At 39.2% G+C, this 16,918-nt stretch overlaps 1 protein-coding gene across 4 annotated transcripts in view; it reads right to left on the reverse strand.

Annotated features, from left to right (window-relative positions):
• Window positions 1-16,918, reverse strand: part of lsamp (limbic system associated membrane protein) — an 843,236-nt gene that overhangs the window by 465,593 nt on the left and 360,725 nt on the right. For all 4 annotated transcript variants that reach the window (XM_043700769.2, XM_043700768.2, XM_043700770.2 and 1 more), the window contains exon 2: window positions 16,383-16,615. In XM_043700769.2, the coding sequence (XP_043556704.1) occupies window positions 16,383-16,615 (233 nt within the window). The remainder of the gene's footprint in view (window positions 1-16,382; window positions 16,616-16,918) is intronic.

The following is a 16,918-nucleotide window of genomic DNA, read 5'->3' on the forward strand; positions in this document are numbered from 1 at the left end:
ATCACAGTACCCAATGCAGCACTTGTGGGGGGCATTTAGATAATTGGTGATCTTAATGCCCACTGTCCAAAGAAAGATGGTGTTCGGGTTTGTGGGTTGAGGTCCAATCAGCCTCACCAGGAAAAATGAATAGCTGTTGTTTGCCTTTTGACTCTTAAAATTTTGCTAAATTATTTCAAGAAAGTTATGTTTTGCATTGATCCATGACAGTTTTACATCTCTTGATTTAATTTACATTTTTGAATGTTATAAGAAGTATTACTTTTGGATTGCAAAACAAATAATTTTTAGAACAATAGCCTCAGTGATTAAATTGGTTGTTTCACTCTTTGATATTGCTAGCACATAAGATTAAACAGAATTTTTTACAAGTATGAAACCTGCATTCCTTCTGAAATAGTGGTAAAATTATTAGCAGGCTCACTTGAGTCTGCAATAAACCCTCAGTTTAAACCTAAGGTAAAATCTGTGTTTTGATTGTCCTTTTTTTTTTTTCATTCATTATTTAATTCATGGATGAATTGGCTAGATTATTGCCCAGAGCCAGACCAGGTAAGCATGGCAGCTTCCTTCCCTGAAGGACATTAATGAACCAGATGTGTTTTCCTAACAATTGACAATGGATTCACGGCCATCATTAGACTCTTAATTTCAGATTTTTAAAAATCAGCTGTGGCACAATTTGAACTGGGTCCCCAGACTTCACCTCGGTCCCCTGGACTTCACCTCGGTCTCTTGGATTAATGGTCTTGTGATAATACCACTAGGCCATTGTCTTCCCATTTCTGTTAATTGGTGCTACCTTGATTAGTTTGGAAACTTTGTTTAATACAAACATGGATAGAAATAATGCCTCATCACAGTATAGGCCTTTCAGTTAATTTTGTGCAAACTGGCACTAGTCCAGCAGACCATTCTGCCTGTGAAATATTGTGTCAGACAAAACATTTTACTGTGTACTTTTGAATGAGTCCTGTATACATTTGAAGCAGAAACTATTACTGTTGATGTATTACGATAAAATAAAACACTTACTATGGCCATGTTAATGTATTTCAAGATTGAGAATCAATATATTGTCTGCAAGAAAAGCCTAAATTGGTAAAAGTGGAAACTTTCAGATTTGAAGGAATACATCCCTGGAGCTGAAACCAGAGGACAGGAGCCAACTGCTAACAATCAGATTTTAACTCAAGTCTGCTGAGTTGCCTATAGATGAGGGATCAAAAAGTTCTTTATCAAGAGATGTGAATGGGTAGGGCTATACTTCTCATGCAGTAACTTTTCAAATGCTAGATATACATAGACCAATTGTAGTAGGTGGGTAAGTTTCATGCACACATTGGGAAGTATGAAAATGTTAAATGTTGGTTCAAAATAGAAGTAAAGGTGTGCATATATGTGGGTGTGGGACTGAAGAAAGATTACTTTATCTCTGATGATGATTGGATGTCAGATAAAATTTGTTCTCATTGGAGGTGAGATTCTCATGTGACCTCCTTGACCTCTTTGAAATGGATGGTTTGGTTTTATCGTAAAATCCCAACAGTGCAGATACAGTCCATTCAGAACATCCTTTATTGTCACATATATTCAGTACAGAAGTATAGGAGTACACTGAAAGGTTTACAATGTTGCTCCACAGGTGCCATCTTAGGTGCAAAGTACCCAGGTACAGGTCTTAGATTCAAAATAGAAAAAAAGGGAGAAGAAGAAGTTGCACTAATTAGTTATTCATAAGTTAGAAAAAATGAGAACAAATGGTAAAAAGATAAGCATTACAGCCTTTCTATAAAGGGCCTGCAGTAGATCAGTGCAAGGAGCTTCTACACATTATTTGACCAGGTTCAAAAACTGATGACAACCTGCACCAGTCCACAGGTCAACAACTGTCCCCAATGCACTCAGGGCTTCCAGCCCACTAGCCATCCCCACTCCCCTCCAGCCCACTAGCCGCCCCCTCTCCTCTCCAGCCCACTGGGCGTATCTACTCCCCTCGAGCCTCCAGCCCACGCCATTCCCACTCCCCTTGAAGCCTCCAGCCCACTGACTGTCCCCACTCCCCTTGGGGCCTCCAGTCCACTGACTGTCCCCACTCTGCATGGGCCTCCTGCCCACTGACTGTCCCCACTCTGCACTGGCCATCCAGACCACTGGCCATTCCCCGCCCTGCTCAAGACATGCTGGCTGTCTCCGCCCCACTTGGTCCCCCAGCCCACTCCACTCCACTCCACACCTCCAGCCCACTATGCCTCAAGAGAAATCTCCAAAAAGGGGAAAAAAGGGGAAAAAGAGAAGAAACCGGGAAATAAACAGAACAAGTGGAGGAGCTCTGGTTGGAATGTCTTACTTTGCTGAAATCTTGACCGGAACAGTTTTTGGCTCATCAAGCTTGCACTGATCCTCTGAAGAATGTCCCATCCAATTCCAACTTTATTCCTGTAACCCCATATTTAAAATGACTAATGTTCACCTAACCTGCACATCTTTGGACAGTGGGAGGAAATCGGAGCACCCAGCAGAAACTCACACAGGGATGGGGAGAACTGTGTAAGCTCCACACAGTCACTCAAGGCTGGAATCGAACCCAGGCTCTCTGGTGCTGTCAGGCAGTAATGCTAACCACTGAACCACTTTGCCACCCAACAACTGGGGATACTCACCACTATACTAACATGGAGCTGCTAACTGATTTTCTGTTAATTGAGAGAGTGACTCCTATATGACTCTTCTTCAGTGGGTTGGATGAAAAACACATGTCAAGTTTTTTTTTGGAGCTTGTTTATCTATTGATATTTATTTAGCTCTAATGCTGTAATTTAAGCTCAGCAGCTCAGCGCACCATCAACAAGATCTGATATGCTACTATAAAGAAGGACCCCACTGGATTTGGCCAGACGTGCTTGTTGTAGATAACAATCAAATTCACAGTCCTGGTGAGCAACTGTGGATATCTTAACTCCTTATCCATCTGTCTTTTATGCCAGGTTTGAAAGTAAAGAACAACAATTATTTTGTTTCTTTCAAGTTATTATGGTATCCAAAAGCACTTTACAGCTGATGAACTTTTAGAGGCAGAGTTAGTATTATAAATTAACAGCAGCTAATGTGCACAATTCTAAGTCCAAATAACGATGAATAACAAGATAATAATCTGCTTTAATCTATAAATGTCAACTAGGATATTGGGTATTGGGCTATGGTAATATGTGCTGTGAGATCTTTCATATTCATGTGAGAGGGCAAAAATGTCCTCAGTTTAACAACTCATCCAAACAATGGCAACTCTGACAATTCAGCACTCTGTCCAAACTAGACTGGAGTGTCATCATAGATTTTATGCTCACGTTCCTACATTACTTTAACTGTCCACTTCAGGTTGTTTTATTTCGCCAGTCCTGTAACCTTCATGCCCAGCTTTGACAGTCATTACAGAGATTGCTTTCTCACACTTGACATACACTGAATGCCTGTCAGACTCTTTAGGCTTGTCATTTAATACAGAAAGCTCTGTGTTCGCTACACTGCAATTGTGAATGGATTTGTTACACTCAATTACACTTATCAAGGCAATGGCAACATTGGTTTATCCAGAAGGGAATGATTTTACTTTTGTGAAGGTTCAATGAGATATGTGAAATAAAATTAGATAGTACAACCTATGCAATTAATTTGTCTGATAACATTCCATTTAAACTGGAAAAAAACTCTTTCCATCTTCTTCTACCATGGCATAAACCCACAAGGCAGATATCACTTTCATTATCATTTCCAAGTACTGTTGATGAAAACGGTTGTATCTTCATATGCCAGGTTCCAACTGAAAATTGGGGAGCGGGAACTTGAAATAAACAGAGAACCCCATCCAGATCTGCTTCCATTGCATAGTAACTTCTTCAGAGGCATTTATTTTTCAGTAGTTCAACTCAAGGTTAGATAACATGAAATCAAGGGAGAGTTATCCAATTTGGATAGAAATTGGCTTGAAGGTAGGCGACAAGGGATACTCATGTTCCTATATTACTTTAACTGTCCACTTCAGGTTGTTTTATTTCATTGGTCCTGTAATCTTCATGCCCAGCTTTGACAGTCATTACAGAGACCTCCTCATGCAGAGGTCTGTAACCAATGGTGTGCTGCAAGGATCAGTGCTGGATCCATTGCTTTCTGTCATTTATACAAGTGATTTTGATATGAATGTAGGAGGAATGGTCAGTACATTTGCAGATTGCACCACAAGTGTTGGCGTAGTGGAAAGTGAAGAAGGTGGACAGGAGTGGCAGATGGAGTTTAATTTAGATAATTATGAGGTGTTACATTTTGGAAGGGTAAATCAGGGCAAGACATATATACTTAATAATAAGGTCCTGAGGAATGTTGCCAAACATAGAGACCTTGGGTGCAGGTTCATAGTTCCTTAAAGTCACAGGTAGATAGGATAGTGAAGGTGGTGTTTGGTGCACTTGCCTTTATTGGTCAGTGCATTGAGTATAGGAGTAGGGAGATAATGTTGTGGCTATAGGACATTGGTTAGGCCATTTTTGGAATACTGCATTCAATTCAGGTCTCGCTGCTATAGGGAAGATATTGTGAAACTTGAAATGGTGCAGAAAAAATTTACAAGTATATTGCTCAGGTTGGAGGATTTGAGCTATAGGAGAGGCTGAACAGGCTAGGTGTATTGTCCCTGGAGCATTGGAGGTTAAGAGGTGACGTTATAGAGATTTATAAATTCATAAGGGGCATGGATAGGTTGAAAAGCTAAGGTTTTTCTTTTGCCAGGGTAGGGGAGTTCAAAACGAGAAGGCATAGGTTTAAGATAAGAGGGGACATAAGAGTCAACGTTTTCAAGCAGAGGATAGTGTGTCTATGGACTGAGCTGCCAGAGGTGGTGATGGAGGCTGGTACAATTGCAACATTTAAAAGGGATATGTGCCAAATACTGACAAATGGGATTAGACTAATTTAGGAATGTCTGATCAGCATGGATGAGTTGGACCGAAGGGTCTATTTCTATGCTATACAATTCTACGACTCTAACTCAGGTCTGACAGTTCTATCACAATAATAGAAAACTTGGTGAAAACAAAGGCAAAGTATTTATTTAGTTTGTTTGCAACACCTTAATTTTTAATGGTGATTTTATTTTCAACATTTTGCAGTGACCTTCACCTTGTCAATCTTCCTACAGCTATATTGTGCATTTCCTATTTTATATTCATTTTCTTCCATCTTAGCTTTCCCAATTACTGCAGGGTCCTTATCTGCATTCTGCTTTCATTTCCAGCGTCTGCCATCTAAGTGACAATCTCATCATCCACAGAATTTTAGCTTTCAAGAAGCTCCCCAAGTATATATTCCATTTGTACCCTTTCTATTTCCTGTTTCAATATTTTTCTTCTGGTTAAACACAGAAATCAAAAGAAGTAAAAGGACTCAAAAGCTTTAATCAATGTCAGCTGAGAAGAAATTACATAGATACTGTTTGTATTGATTTATTTCCATAGTATTCCAGTAATTGTCCACAATTGTTAATATAATTCATCTCAAGGCGAGCTCGCGGAAGCAGAGACATTTATTAAAACAAACAGAAAATGATGTGCTGACTTCATTTTGTTTAAAACAGTGCCTCATTGGACTTGACTTTATTTAATATCTAAAAATGAATGATCCTGGTCTGACAACATCTCAACAGCTTGATAATTGACCAAACTCAATAAATGGTTATGCATTCTTTAGTGAAGCTTATTGAAGATATGTTCAAAATTCAAAGGATGGTAAAACAATTGGGTGTGATAAACTACATCTTTAAAAAAAATGTTGTGTGTGAACTCCTTTGGAATTTCCAAGTAAATTGATAAATCAACTTTGTACCGAAAACAACAAATACTGGAGATCACAGTGGATCAGACAGCATCCATGAATAAAGAGCAAGCTTAAGCTTAATGACAGCATCTTTTCTCCCTTAACACTCTACACCCCACCACCACCATACACCCACTGCGCCTCCCCACAACTATTGCATAAATGCTGCCGCCTCCACACTTCACTTTAGCTCTGCTACAGAGTTATCCAGACTCAAAACATTAGCTTGCTCTCTCTCCATGGATGCTGCCTGACCTGCTGTGATCTCGAGCATTTGTTGTTTTCAGAACAGATTCCAGCATGTGTAGCACTTTGCTCCTAAATCTACTTTGTATATTGATTCATAGAAAGTGTGGCTTATACTTGCTCAAATTGCCATAAAATTGTCATGGTTAAATTCGTTGCTCAACTCCATCAGTCAGACGTAATGTCTCTATTGTCTAAAAAGATAATACAGTATCATCCACCAATGATAAAAAGTTGGCTCTTAAAGCCTTGTGCCATCTTTGAACCATTTTCCTTAGCTATTTCTCTCTTAAGAATTTGTACTCTAGGTAATATTCTTTGATGTAATCTTTTGATCTCTCTGCCCATTGATCTCTCTGCCTATAAATTCTGTGCCTGTATGCTTTTCTTCACTTCACCTGACAAAGGGGCAATGGTTCGAAAGCTTGTGATTTCAATTAACCTGTTGGACTATAACTTGGTGTCACCTGACTTCTGAACTAGTACATTAGTGATGGGAGGAACTTTTGTTTGCCTAACATAAGCAATGTAGCCACTGGTAAATATTCTCAGATCAGCTCTAAGGAACAATTCCATTTCTACCTGCGAGTTGTCCTTACAGATAGCCAAGATTTAAACAGTTGTAGCATCTTGAAAGGCTAAGCAAGACAAGCCAAAAATGTTGCTGCATTTGCATTTACAGCTGAGAGATACAGGAAAGTTCAAGTAGAGCGAATCATTGTGACAAATTTCCAAAAAGTTACAATTGAAATACTACTGTCATAAACCTAGTCAGAAGTCATATGACACCCAGTTATAGGTTTATTTGAAATCACAAACTTTCTAGGCACTGCTCTTTCATCAGGTGAAGTCTGGATCATGTGACTTCTGACTGTGTCCACTCTAGTCCAACAGCTGCACTGTCACATCATAAACTTAGACACACAAAGAAGCATGCAGGAGGTCAAGTCAACAAAGGTACTATTATTGTTCCTTTGTAATGTCCTCTTGCTGAACATCTATCACCTTCCTCCAGCAGGCCTTCTGTGAGGAGACTAATGCATGAGGCAAAAACCTTGCATACAAGGAACACACCAACACCATCCTTTCAAATTTAAGTGGACTGTACTGAAAAGCACCTAAAATGCATCCTACATTTGAAGTGTGCCTTCAAAATTACCATCGCATTCTCTCTGATGATTCTGATTTCTTAATGGAACGCTTGATGGAAATGTTCAACTTCTACTGCAGAAAGCATTAAAATGCCATTAGCTATGATTGCACAAGTTTCCCTGATTTTCCATTATCCACCTTGAGAGTTTGTGAAAGAATTCATGGACTTGAGATCCCTGAAAATGAAGACTGCAGCCAGCAAAGCAAGCAATTACTTCCATGACATGGTGCTGCTGGTCACAAACAACATGGATAGGAATGAGTGGGACACTTTTACATTGACATAGGTGGTAGGATTAATTAATGGAGTATGCATAACCATGCAGATTCAGCTGACAATCCCCCTGTACTTAACAAAGTATTGTCACTGATCAATCCTATTTGGATGTGAGTGGAAGCAGAGTCAATTGAAGCATACAAGAGGGCATTGGATGTTTATTTGAATGGGAACAATGTGAAAGTGTATGGGGGAAAGCTGAAAGAGAATACCCTAACCTGCTGCTATACATGGGGAAGCTGATAAACTAGTTTCTCCAGAAGACATTTGTTAATGTTTCAATGCACTTCAACAATGTTACTGATATCCTGTCCCCTAAAGTAGGGTACAATGACCCAATAGAATAAGGCTACTGGGTAGCAGTCAGCTACGACTTGGTTAGGCTGGCTGTGATGTATTGGTTGTATGAGGATAAAGCATGTTTCATAACTCACTGTTGACTTATTCTTTAATTGAAGAAAAGCTTCCATGAACACTACTGCTTACGTGTTCTATAAATGTAATATTACTTGGTAATAGGTTTGTCTTGGGTCTCCTCTGGTGTCTAATATGCCTGTTCTCTTTTATTCCTCCTTCTCTTCTGCTTTCAAGAAATACAGATGCAAGGGTATGTCCAATATAACTCAGATTGAGGTCACTTTAGATCTGGGAAATGGGCAAAAGTAGAAAACTACATCAATTGGGTAGACAATAAAACAGTAGCTAACAGCAAAAGCAGCTAAAAATCTTAGCCAAGCAACGTGACGGTAGAATTTTGACAACATTTGTGAAGTTATGCTTGAAAATAGCTCTTATTCTCAACCATACCTGCTTCATGCCTATGTAATGCAATCATTAGACACATTCTGTAAAATTGGATAATGTTGAGGCACACATAGGTTTGACATTGAAGTGATGCTACAAAGTCAGAACCGAGACAAAAATAAGTTCCAGATAAAATTCCAGTGTGATAGATCATTGTTGTGTTTTATAAATTTAAACCAGAACATTTGGTAAAGCCTTCTAATGGAGCTAAAACATGAGACAACATTGCACAAAGCAAATGAGCTGGAAAAACAATAGGCTCACCTACATATTTCTTCATACTCAAAATGCAAGGAAAGCTTGAACTGTCAGCAACTGAAAGACTTCAAGCATACTCCTTGGAGGCATTCCTCTTTGACTCACTAAATAAGGAACAATTTTAAGTCATCTGGCCACATGTGGTCAGATTTCTTTGGGGTGTCAGGGGTTGGAATGTTTGACACCTGCTCTGTTGAAGAAAAGTTTGTTGGACAGCTAAACTGGTCAAATTGAACCTGACCCTGCAGACATAACATGTTACTTTTGGATTCAGTAAAGAGACGACCCACCCTCCTGGAGCTGCCAGCCAATCTGATTAGTCAGCAATTCCAGCTTTCCTGGCTGTGCCGAGATCTTAGGAATGGGCACTGCCAGATGGCACAAGGGAGCAATTAGGTGGCCTAATGGATCCCAGAAGTGGGTAAATCAATGTTTGACCAGATCAGAGAGTGGGTAAATGGGTAAATTTTGAATCAGAATCACAGAATTGTTATTGTGCACAGACAGCCATTTGGCCCACTGCATCTGTACCAGCTCTCCAAAGGGAATTATGAAACAGTGCCATTCTCTTCCAGCTTTGCCCTCTACCCTTGAAAAATTTTTCTATTCAAATAACCACTCAACACCGTCTTGTCTCTGCCTTCACCATACATCCAGGCAGCACATTCTAAATACAAACCAAAGTATAAAAAAGCATTTTTCTAACGTTACTGCCTCTGCAAATCACTTTAAATCAAAACCCTCTCATTCTCAATCTTTTCATGAGTGAGATCAGTTTCTTCTTGTCTACGCTATCTGGAATGCTCATGAATTTAATAGCATTTATTCTCTCCCATGAGAAGAGTATCAAATTCTCCGATCTTTGCTCATAACTGAAATTTCTATTGTTAGAACCATTTTTGTGAATCTCTTCTGCACACTCTCCAGTGAGTTCACATCCTTTCTGCAGTGTGACATGTAGAACTGTTCACAATATACCAGCTTAGCTCCAACAAATGTATAAGTTCTGCATAACCTCTTTGCTCTTGTATTTGGTGCTCCTATTAATATAGACAAGGAAACGGTGTGCTTTTATTACCTACTCTCTCTGCCTGACCTACCACCTTCAATGATCTATGAATATATTCACTCAGGTTCTTCTGCTGCTACAACTCCTTAATGTTGTACCCTTATTTTGTCCATCCTTGCCCTTCTAACCAAAACACTTAATCTCACACTTCATTATAATGGCCTTCATGTGCCATCTCTCAGCCACTCCACCAATTTGTCTATGTCCTTTTGGAGCTCTGCACTGTTCTCCTCCACTGTTTATAATGCTTCCAAGTCTGTTATACCCATAATCTTTGAAATTGTGCCCTGCACACCAAAATCTAGAACCTCACCTGGTTCACTAATGTCCATCAGGGAAGGAAACTGCTGTCTTTACTTAATCTGTCCTCTATGTGACTCTAGACCCACGGCAATGTGGTTGACTCTCAACTGCTTTGTGGGCAAATAGAACTGGGCACTAAATGCTGGTCTGGACATTGATGCTCACATCTCATGAATGAATAAAAAAAGGATATGGCATAATTACAAAGTAGCTGTTTGGGTTATGATACTCAGAGTGGGACATGAACAGATAGTGCCCATGCGTAGTAAAACAGCAGGAAATAGGGGGGAAAAATGGCAAAAAGACAAAATTAATCACTGTTGAATCCTTGCAAAGTTTGGAACAAAATGCAAGCATCATCTCATCTCTGTTTTGGTCACCAGTTCTCTTCCTCACCTGTTCCTGGAGATATCTAGTATGAGACAGCAAGTGGCTTCATGCTTCAGTGCTAGATGTTCTCCTTCAGACTATTGAGAAAAGAATGTACTGTTCCTGCAGAACAGCAAAATGAACCACTCCAATAATGCAGCCTCATCCAAGTTTGCCCTGGGGTTAGTGTCCACGAAGATTCAAGGGAATATGAATCTCTGCCATAAGAACATTAATGACCTGCTGCGCTTTAAGTGTCACTTTTTTCTTAATACTCCATGCTCCTGTGAGTACAAGTTCACATTATACATTTGTCTCTGCTGAGGACATTTCGATCAGAAGCTTCAACTGCACTGAATATGTCTCAAATAACTACAGCAACCAATGCAGCACTGCTTACACCACAGTGGTATTGCTTTCACATGTCTGTGATAGTTCATAGTTAAAACGTAAAAGGGAGCTACAACTCAGCAGCTCCTGCACTACCAAGTCACTAAATTTTCTCAACTGATATGTTTTCATCAAAGGGTTGCATACCAATAGACTCTAGCACAAAAACTGGCTTCGGTCAGAACACCTCAGAGGTATCTCAGACACGTGTCATAAAATGCATTTTTGAGTTTCACTCACTCTAACTCTTGGCAAACAGAAGCACTATTCATTCAAAACCCTTCATTCCTCAGATGTCACAAATCCCATTCTCCTTACCAGTAACAGGAAAACAGACTTCCACAGCTCTGGGGACTGAAATCACAATCTGTGTCTAGAATGCAGAGAAAGTAGTCATGTACCCATGCTAATACCTATTAATGATTTTTTCCTTCTGCAAGAGAATAATGTGCACAATAAATATGAATGTGCATGTCGGCCACTTAGACATTGTTGCACTGGGATATGTCCCTGTGCCTCACATGTGCCAGCAACACCAGTAACTCCATCAGATCAGAGTGTAAAGGTTGCAACTGCATCCATCCAGGAGATCCCCATCAGGCTGCAGCCCACCAGGTAGAGTAGAGTAGAGTAGATTTTATTTGTCATTTCTACCATATACAATTGATACAGTAAAAAATGAGACAGCGTTCCTCCAGGAACAAAGTGCTACATGCCTACACCACAATAACTGAGACAAGCCGACAAAGCTTTTAGCAAGATTTCTCAAGTTGTGCTGCAGCTGTCAAGGAAGCACCTAAATGTAGCAGTAGAGAAAGAAAGAATGAAGGACCTTAAAATCACTTAGGGGGCACAGGTATCAATGTTATAAAGAAGCAAACACTGTTCAAAAATATGGCACTTTGTACAATATCTGTGTTGTCACTTTCAATCTATTAAGGCATATGATTGGTTCTGCTTATTTAATAGCCAACACTGAAGGGCACTGAGCATCATAAATATCACACAAATATCATGTGGAGCTGTGACCAAGGCACAGAAACTGACAATCTCTGCTGCCCTCCAGAAGGAACAGGATCATGGGTAACTGCAACCCCAACCAAGATGTATGGCTTTGGAAAATCAATCAGTATTATGTAGGCTCTCTATATCAGTACAGAGATGAATGTCCTTTGCTTGCAGACGTTTGCACAGTGCCTATGTTTTTTGGCATACCTCCATCCTGATGTTTAGAAACCAAATATGAGGTAATTACAGCAAACACCAGTGAAATAACTTTTATCGAATATCAAATAAATGAACCTAAAGTCTAAGTGTGAGAAATCAAACATTTTCTTCACGGCAGAAATGTCTGTCAGCCACAATTGGCTTCTAGCTCTAAGTGTCCACATACATTAGTCCAAAGTCAGTTGGTCGCAAATCTGGTAGCTATTAGATTCTTTCAAGCCAGTTTGCCGCTTCTTATTACTGTCCTAGCTTCTCCAGCAGCTGCATATGAGCTTCACCACCCTCAGCATCACGTTAGACTCCCATTCCTTGTCTGTAGACACATCCGTGTCTCCTAACCTGTCACCTCATTGTTCAGCTAGGTTGTGCAGAACACAACAATCACTATCCTGGAGATATGGTCCAATGAGTACTGGTGGCAAATGTAAATGGTGGCATTTCTAATCATATGAAGACACCTTCATTCCTGATGAAAGGCTTATGCCTGAAATATTAATTCTCCTACTCCTTGGATGCTGCCTGACCTGCTGTGCTTTTCCAGCACCACACTCTCGATTCTGATCTCCGGCATCTGCAGTCCTCACTTTCTCCTAGAACATTAATGTGTACCAATGCAAAAGAGGGCTCAGAGATTGTAATATGAGAATTTTAACCTCACACTGAGAATGTGAATTTTGGTCCACTGCCCAATTATGCTCCCATTCATAACATTTTATTTTAAATTCAAGGTTGTCCCAAAACATTCCATCTCAACTATTCGCTCCAATTTTTCACCCTATTGACTTCACTTCTTTTCAGAAGTTGCAGTAGAAAAACTTGTTAATATAAAATCCTGCAGTAAATGGCATCATGTTCAATAAAATTATGCCCTCAGAAGAAAAGATAATGTTGTTTTGCTGCCTTTCAGTTGCTAAGTAATCACAGGAGACTGTTAGTGCAAAATGGTTGAATACTCAACTTTCAGACAGACAATAGTAATTTCACATCAAAGGCTGCTTGTCACTTGAATTTAATTCCTTCCACTGGGTAATTTCCATCCATCTTCAGCCAGGTTGTGGATAGAGTACTGTGTGGAAACAAAATTTTCTATTTTCTCAAATTAAATATCTTCTGGCTTGGCTTGCTTGATTATCATCTGTCAGTCACTGTAAAGCACCTTGGATTTTGGTAGCAGAAAGCCTTATGAGTCAGACAATTCTGTCATCCGATTATTTGTGTTGCAATACATTATTTATCTTCATACAATTCACTTTTGTTAACTTCTTGCAATTGTATTAATTTTTCTCATTTATCCATTTGTGGTCTGTAAGCTATCAACTTGTAATATTTTAGTACATAAGACTGAGTTTATTTAATTCTGCCTCAGTATAAGGACAAGGCTTGTTGTAATGTTTTTAATTGATCATTCAAATCGGTTCAAAAGGTTGGTGGCCAACATTTAAAGGATCAGTTATTTTTCCCATGAGAGTCAGTGAGAGTGATTCCATGTTGTTGAACATAGGAACAGGAGTAGGGCATTCAGCCCCGAACCTTTTTTCATCATTCAATGAGATCACGCCTCATCTGTGACTTAACACCATATCAGGCCCATTTCCCTTTATACTTTTGCTTAACAAAAATTTGTCTCTCTCAGTTAAGTGTTGCTGTTAGCTGGCTCCATGCAGTTGGGATCAAGGATAACTTGTAGCAGTAAGGTTCTGCTCAGTGTAGCTAGAGAGCTAGAATTATATTAGTAATTAGATGGCAGAATGCATCTTTTGCAGCACAGTGGGGTGCAGTCTTGGGAAAAAAAATGAGTTGCTGGGAGTTGAGTTATGGTTGATCACAGTGCATTTGAAATGCTTGTACCATGTCTGTATTTAAACAATGGCCTTTAGCCTGACCATTACAGTGGCATACATTCTGAAAGGTTAGTCCAATTGGCATGGAATTTTAAAAAAGTCTCAAAGATTGGTCCTAGGAGCAGTTGAAAGTGAGCAGTTCGAACCCGCTAAACTTGGGTTAATTAGAGTAGTTGTCAACTGGGGATCAAACTAGCTTTCTGAAAGAGAGAAGCTAATATTCTTCATGAGGGAGGCAGATTTTAAATATTTTTTATGACACACATAATTAGTCTCATTTGGGTAAATTGTTGAGAAATTTGTGGGATACCTCTTGGTTATGTCTGCAATTTTGTGTTCACTTTGGGATGATCAACCACAGTTTGCTTGTTAACCCATATTTACCATGGTTATTTTGGTAGTTAAAGTATCAATTGAATATCCATTATAGGTGGTTTTAGGTTAAGTTTATTTTGTTTGTTCAAAACCATAGAATATTCTGACTTTGTTCACTTAGTAAGTAACAGGGATTTCAAACTTGATGTGCAATAAGCAAAAAGAAATGAATGGTCCTGAACCAGACTGTAAATAAATTTGGTGGCCTTGCCTAGGATTATAACACATTATAAAATCATATTACTTGCATTTAAAATGGAATTTAGAAAAACAAACATATCAAAGTAAAATTATATCCTTTCTCAGGAGAGGTACCTTCAGCAGAAGCGCTGGATAGGTTGGTATAGAAATAATTTTAGTTACAATATGATTACCTACATATGAAGTTTTTATAATAAATTTATAGATCAATAACTTATAACTGCAAAATGTATAGGGAAGATTTTAACCCAGCTTTCAGGTGGGAACAAGAACAAAGGTCAGCAACATTGAATTGTAAGATTCTGTTCCATATCCATAGTTTGTAATTTTAACCTACCCTCTTGAGCAGACCTCAAGGAGAAATGTTTAAAGCTAGTGAGGGCTTCCTTTCAATCTACTGTGGATGCACAGGCAAAGTTCGGATCATATAATTGATAATGCCCAACTGCAAATTTAACCAGTGAATTGAACAGAGATATCATTCACTCCAGGTTATGCCAAAGCTTTTTGCACAGTATAAGGACCATTCTGTCCAATAGTGCATGAGTGGCCAATGCTTCACACAACCCAAAGCTGCTCATCCACCACAGCCATCAGAGGTATTCTCAATGGATGCTCAGCAACCTTGAACAAGGGGATTTACACAGGATCATGGAATCATAACTGCTGCCAGGACACCAAACACAGATTTGCATGTGGTGCAGTCTGTGGTTGCAAAAAAGTGAAACATTTTGAAAGTGGAACCCAATTTATCCAGAATATGGCAGAATGGTGACATAGGTATCTCGGACCTTAATGAATTTGGTATTTCACACAAAGGCTAGTGTTGTTTGATCCTACTTTGCTATATCCAAGGGAAGAGAAATGCAGGTAATTCTCCTCATGTAGAGCTTTTCCCTTATGGAGCAACATGACTACACCAGCCTTGAATATTGTATAACCTCTGAGAATGCAGTCAGAAATAGCACAATTATTTTCTCCACAGTCAGCATAATGCTTCATGGTTCTAAAACATCCAAAAATTGCTCACAGCTTCACATAATAAACCAGCAATTAACCACTATGTAAGAAATGAGTTTTTGAAACATGTTGGTGAGGGTGTTTCCAGCCTATTAGCACATGTTGCTGAGCAAATTAGCTGTTGGGCAGAACAAAATCTCAAAACTTTCAGCACACACACACAGGACTTTATTTCAGTAGTTGTCAGTAATTTTAATAATTCAGGGAAGCATCCTGGATGCACACAGAGCACCCTGATCCCCTCTTGCCTAAGGTCTGCTTGGACAGAAGACCTAGAAGGTTAATCATTTTCCTTTCATCTGAAAAATAGCTGTGATCTATAGAACATGTGTTTACCCTGAATGTTCAGGCACTAGATCGTTCCTTTGCAGAAATGCTACACATATATATGGAAAAAAAAATAGTCCTCAATACTACTGAACATGAAACTGAAAGGAGTGGTGCTCTCCATTAAAATCAGAACACTGTCAGCTTCTGTTCACATCATCATGATTGCCTCCGTTCTCCCAGAGAGCATCCCAGCCAGTTCTGCTAGTGCTGTTACCTGGGTTTCCCTGGAGGCTGTACTTCACAAGTGATACCCTAATGAGGGTATAGCGGTCAGTTTGATGTGGTCCTACTGCCAACTTTAAAGATGTCCATTGCATCGATAGATTGTGCCCCAAACCAGTTGGGGCGTTTCAGAAGAAACATGATCCAGTTTCTTTGTGTACAATTTATCTTCAGATTTATAGTCTTACCTCTTTACTTTCTCATCTGACATTCTTGTCATTTGTGGTGTATGAAACTTGATAATAAACACAGAAACTAAGCCTCAAAAAATAACTTTCTCTGAAGACAATTAAATCAATAACCATTCACCAAACCCAGCACTTTGTCTTTATGACTAGCTGTTAAACATTGGGATAATGTTGCTACTGCCTCCAGGGACATTCAAAAATTGTATTTTCAAACATATGTACAAATAAATGATAGAACACCTTACCTTGCACTATCAAATGCACTTGATAGGTCTTAGGATGGTGCTGGGTCTGTACTGAACATGTATAAGGACCTTCATCAGATATATCCACCTGTTGAATCTGAAGGCTATACTCTAAGCGAGCGCTGGTCAACAGAGTGACTCGAGGGTCCAGGGACCATTTGTCATTTCCAGCAAAAATGATATTAGATCGGTTCAGCCAAGCAACCTTTGAGATTCTGTCATCAACATAGCACCTTCAAAATAAAACCAAAATTTCCAATCAATTGTCATAAACCAGTAGCTATAAAAAACAGACAAAATAGAGACAAGTTAAGAATCAATTCAAGTATCTTAATAAGTTTTTATCCTTTTCATTCTAAAGACTAATATGCAGGAGCATACTGTGATTATATTATCTGTACAGAAGCTAATGGGTGGTTACATGAAATGTGCATAGGACATTCATAGAGAGAAGTGCCTTTCAAATATTTAGCACAAACTGAGCGAACAAACATTTGTCAGTCAAAATCTTTGACTGGAATACTGGCAAAAATCCT

This window comes from Chiloscyllium plagiosum, unplaced genomic scaffold, assembly GCF_037043375.1.
Source record: "Chiloscyllium plagiosum isolate Xiang-an unplaced genomic scaffold, Cpla_swu_hap1 HiC_scaffold_12, whole genome shotgun sequence".
Taxonomy (NCBI): Eukaryota; Metazoa; Chordata; class Chondrichthyes; order Orectolobiformes; family Hemiscylliidae; genus Chiloscyllium; species Chiloscyllium plagiosum.